The sequence below is a fragment of the Paracoccidioides lutzii genome (genome assembly GCF_000150705.2).
Source record: "Paracoccidioides lutzii Pb01 unplaced genomic scaffold supercont2.64, whole genome shotgun sequence".
Lineage (NCBI taxonomy): Eukaryota > Fungi > Ascomycota > Eurotiomycetes > Onygenales > Ajellomycetaceae > Paracoccidioides > Paracoccidioides lutzii.
The window spans coordinates 25,941-29,419 of NW_015441010.1; the positions used below are offsets into that span (position 1 = coordinate 25,941).

At 34.7% G+C, this 3,479-nt stretch overlaps 1 protein-coding gene across 1 annotated transcript; it reads right to left on the reverse strand.

Annotated features, from left to right (window-relative positions):
* Positions 1–1,147: 1,147 nt before the first annotated feature.
* On the reverse strand, positions 1,148–2,080 carry PAAG_09031 (hypothetical protein; the record flags this gene model as incomplete). The annotated part of the gene is made up of 2 exons (XM_002789006.1): positions 1,148–1,828; positions 2,057–2,080. The coding sequence occupies 2 exons, from the start codon at positions 2,078–2,080 to the stop codon at positions 1,148–1,150; spliced, it is 705 nt and encodes a 234-aa protein (XP_002789052.1).
* Positions 2,081–3,479: the final 1,399 nt, after the last annotated feature.

Sequence of the window (3,479 nt, forward strand, 5' to 3'; positions counted from 1 at the left end):
CACAGTAATCTCATAGTCTATTCATCAATTATTTGTAGAGTGTAGAAATACTGAAGGGGTAGATAGAAACTCCTCATCCATCATAAAATTATCTGTTGATAAATCACATTAAGTGGAGGAGATTGCAACTGTAGCTATACAAGTGACAGAAGACAGATTCTTGACATCTTGTTCAGATGAGGCCAGAGAATCTGTCAAATGAAGATCTTCTTGAAATATTATATTTTTCAATGTGTAAAGATGATCATTAGAAGGATTAGCTAATCTATAATTAGTAAAGTTATCATAGTCTGTTAATATAAGCTCCTGAAATCATAAGACTATCTTCATATTCAGCTTGAGTACTATTTTTAAATAAATCTTATACCCTCATCAGCAACTCCTATATATGGAGGGCAGAGCCCTAAGCCAAGCTTCATATGAGATAACTGGCTTTAGATTTAGATTTTCTACATCATTATAGAGCTTGATTAATGTTAATATAAGATTAAACATTTCAGTCATCATAATTACTACCTCATCCCACATCTGGTAGGGGAAGGAGGAATCTATTAATAATGTTCAGACTTTTTTGATAATCAGGCCAATAGAATATTTGAACATACCATCTTGCTGTGAAGTGTGAGGTGAAGTTGATTCTCATTTAATACCCTCACTCATCATATAGGCAGCTGCAGTGCTTGAATTGAACTCATCACAGTCAGAGTGAATAATTACAACACTGCAATTGAGCAGATTCTTCATAAATTGATTAAAAATCTGTATATATTTTAAAGTCTCATTGCAGTACTTCAATAGAAAGATCTACTACATTTACATGACATTATCAGTGATCATCATCATGAGCTTCTTACCTATATAAAATGGTATATCTTCTTTATTATCAAGTGTTTCTTCACCTTTAAATAGGTCTACTCAGATCTTAAGACCTTTGCAAGTAGCACAGTGTAGTGAAGCATTTTTTATAACTTGCACATTTATGCTTGACTTTAACATACATGGCACAGAATAAAAGCTTCTTCAGGTCAATGATAACAATTCTGAAACAGGGCTCCTGTGACATTTTAATTAGATTCTTCTCATCAATATGACTCAATCACTGATGCCACTCATCAATCAGTAACTGCTTCAGCATAATAGCGGGTAGTTATATTGATAGGGATAAAATGAAGATATTAGTATTCAGATTCTTCAGGTTAATTAGCTGCTTCATATCATCATAGTTGAAAAGACTCAGTGATATAGCATTCAGATCATAATCTATTGATATCACTCTAGGCTTTGAGACTGTCAAGTATGCCAGTGGTCCAAGCTCTAGATCATTCATAATACCCCTGAACATAGAGAGAGTGTCAGATAGAACATATATATTATTGGGATTCAAATTCATATAGAAGATGTCATTTTCTGTAGATGCTATTATCTCAAAGTAATTTCCAGTGTTCACCTGCAGATCACAGTAAATATAGCTCTGGTGCTTCAATAGACTAGCAGATATGAGGTTGGCAGATAAGTCTGACATCAAATAGATGTGGTCAAATTCAATTAATCTTTCTCTGACTGAGATAGGGGCAATTTCAATCCCTTGAACCTTCAAAGTAGCCTTATTGACCACTTGAATTGTAGAGCCACTAACCTCTGTTATTTGGAAAAATTGTGATTGATCACCTGCAATATGACATCTAGCCCTGCTATACCATATGATGAGTGAGTTGATGATTGATTCAGCAGAGTACACAGACACCTTAATGACCTGCACTAGATTCATCATTTGAAATATCTCAGAGCTGTCATTTGCAGTTGATGAGGTCTTTTTGCCCTCACTACTCTTCTTATTATTATATTTCTCTATTCTCACTGTGTTGGTGATCCTTTATTCTTCAGAGATGCTATCTGAATTGGCTGCTCAGCAGAGTCTACTATGATAATACTTGTATTTCAGGCAGATTGAGAGGTCAGAATTTGAACATCTACTTATTCAATAGTCTTTATGTCCCTTGGGTCAGCCTCTATAAGTTAAGTTATTTTGGACATAGCTGCTATTGTTAGAACCTACAGCTGTGTTTTCAGCCTGAGTCATGTTGGCTAAGGAATTAACTGCCTAGGTAGCCTTCTTGACCTCTTTGAAGAGGTTCAATTGAGAGTGTATTTTCTCTATAATTGAATGAACATTCAATACAACAGACTTTGATTTAGACTCTTGTATCTTCTCAATTTTCTTTTGCATGTAGTTTCATCATATATTGAGAAGTGCAAAATAGAACATGTGAAATATTATATCATTTGACAGTAAAATATCAAGTATTTTCAATTTTATAATAATATCATTGAATTTATCAAAAAATATATGTATGTCAGTGACTTGAATACCACTCATTGATGTAAATGCTAGGACTACTTCCCTGCAGAGCTGTGTTCTCAGAATGGAGAACTCCTCCTCAACTGTGTGTCAAAGAGAATTAGTGATCCTGCCCTCATCATACTTATTAAAGAGCCTAATGCTGACTACCAATGTATTCAAAATGAATGTATAAAGCCAGTAATTTTTAGCCTCTCAAAAAAGAGCTTATTCAGAATCTTCATCAGGGCTTTTGACTTGCTTGTCCTTCAATATAACCCAGCATTGAGTGTCAATTAGCTTGGCCTTCATATTTGTATACTAGAAAAGGTAATTTGAAGATTTGACCAAAGTGTTCAGCTTGATGGCATACTTAGTATTCTGTTTGAACTGATTGATCACCTTGCCGACACAGCTATCCAAGTCATAGAGATTATATTGCATTTGAGACTTCAAGTTCAGATTCTATGTCAATGATCAACTCATCAGCAGATTTATAGGCATTGTGACCTTGTCATTCTGAGCACAGAGCTCCTTCAATTGAAGTTGAAGCTGCAATTCTTTGCACCTCTTTTTTTGAAGTTCTAAATCAATCTTTTGATGTTTAAGATCTAATCTTCTCAGTTGCAATTCTTCAGAGTCAGTTGCTGGCAGCAGATTAGAGGTCATCACAAACATCTCCATCTTATCTTCTGAAGGAGTTAGATCAGCATATTCAACATGATGTAGGCGAACTGGCCTCACTGTGATAGGGGCTGTAATCAGCTTGGCTTGCCAATCAAGTGTTTCAGGGGGTCCAATCCTGGAACTCTTGAACACCCCTGGGGGGGTCAGTAAGCTCAGGGCCTCCTAGTTATTTTCAGATCAGTCAGATTGACTGAATTGATTCAATCATGACCACAAGTGAGTTATCATATATTTCATCATATTATATTAATCTTCTTTATAACAGAGTAATTTTATTTAGTAAGATTCTTGCCTATAAGCTTGATTGAGTGGATTGACATGTTCTTGTGTGATCAGTTATTGAAAAATTAGCAAGTTGCAGATTTTTCTTTCACCCACTAAGCAAACAGATTGAACACAAAAAAAAAATAATAATAATATAAGAGTATGCCAAATTAATCAATTGATATAAAAT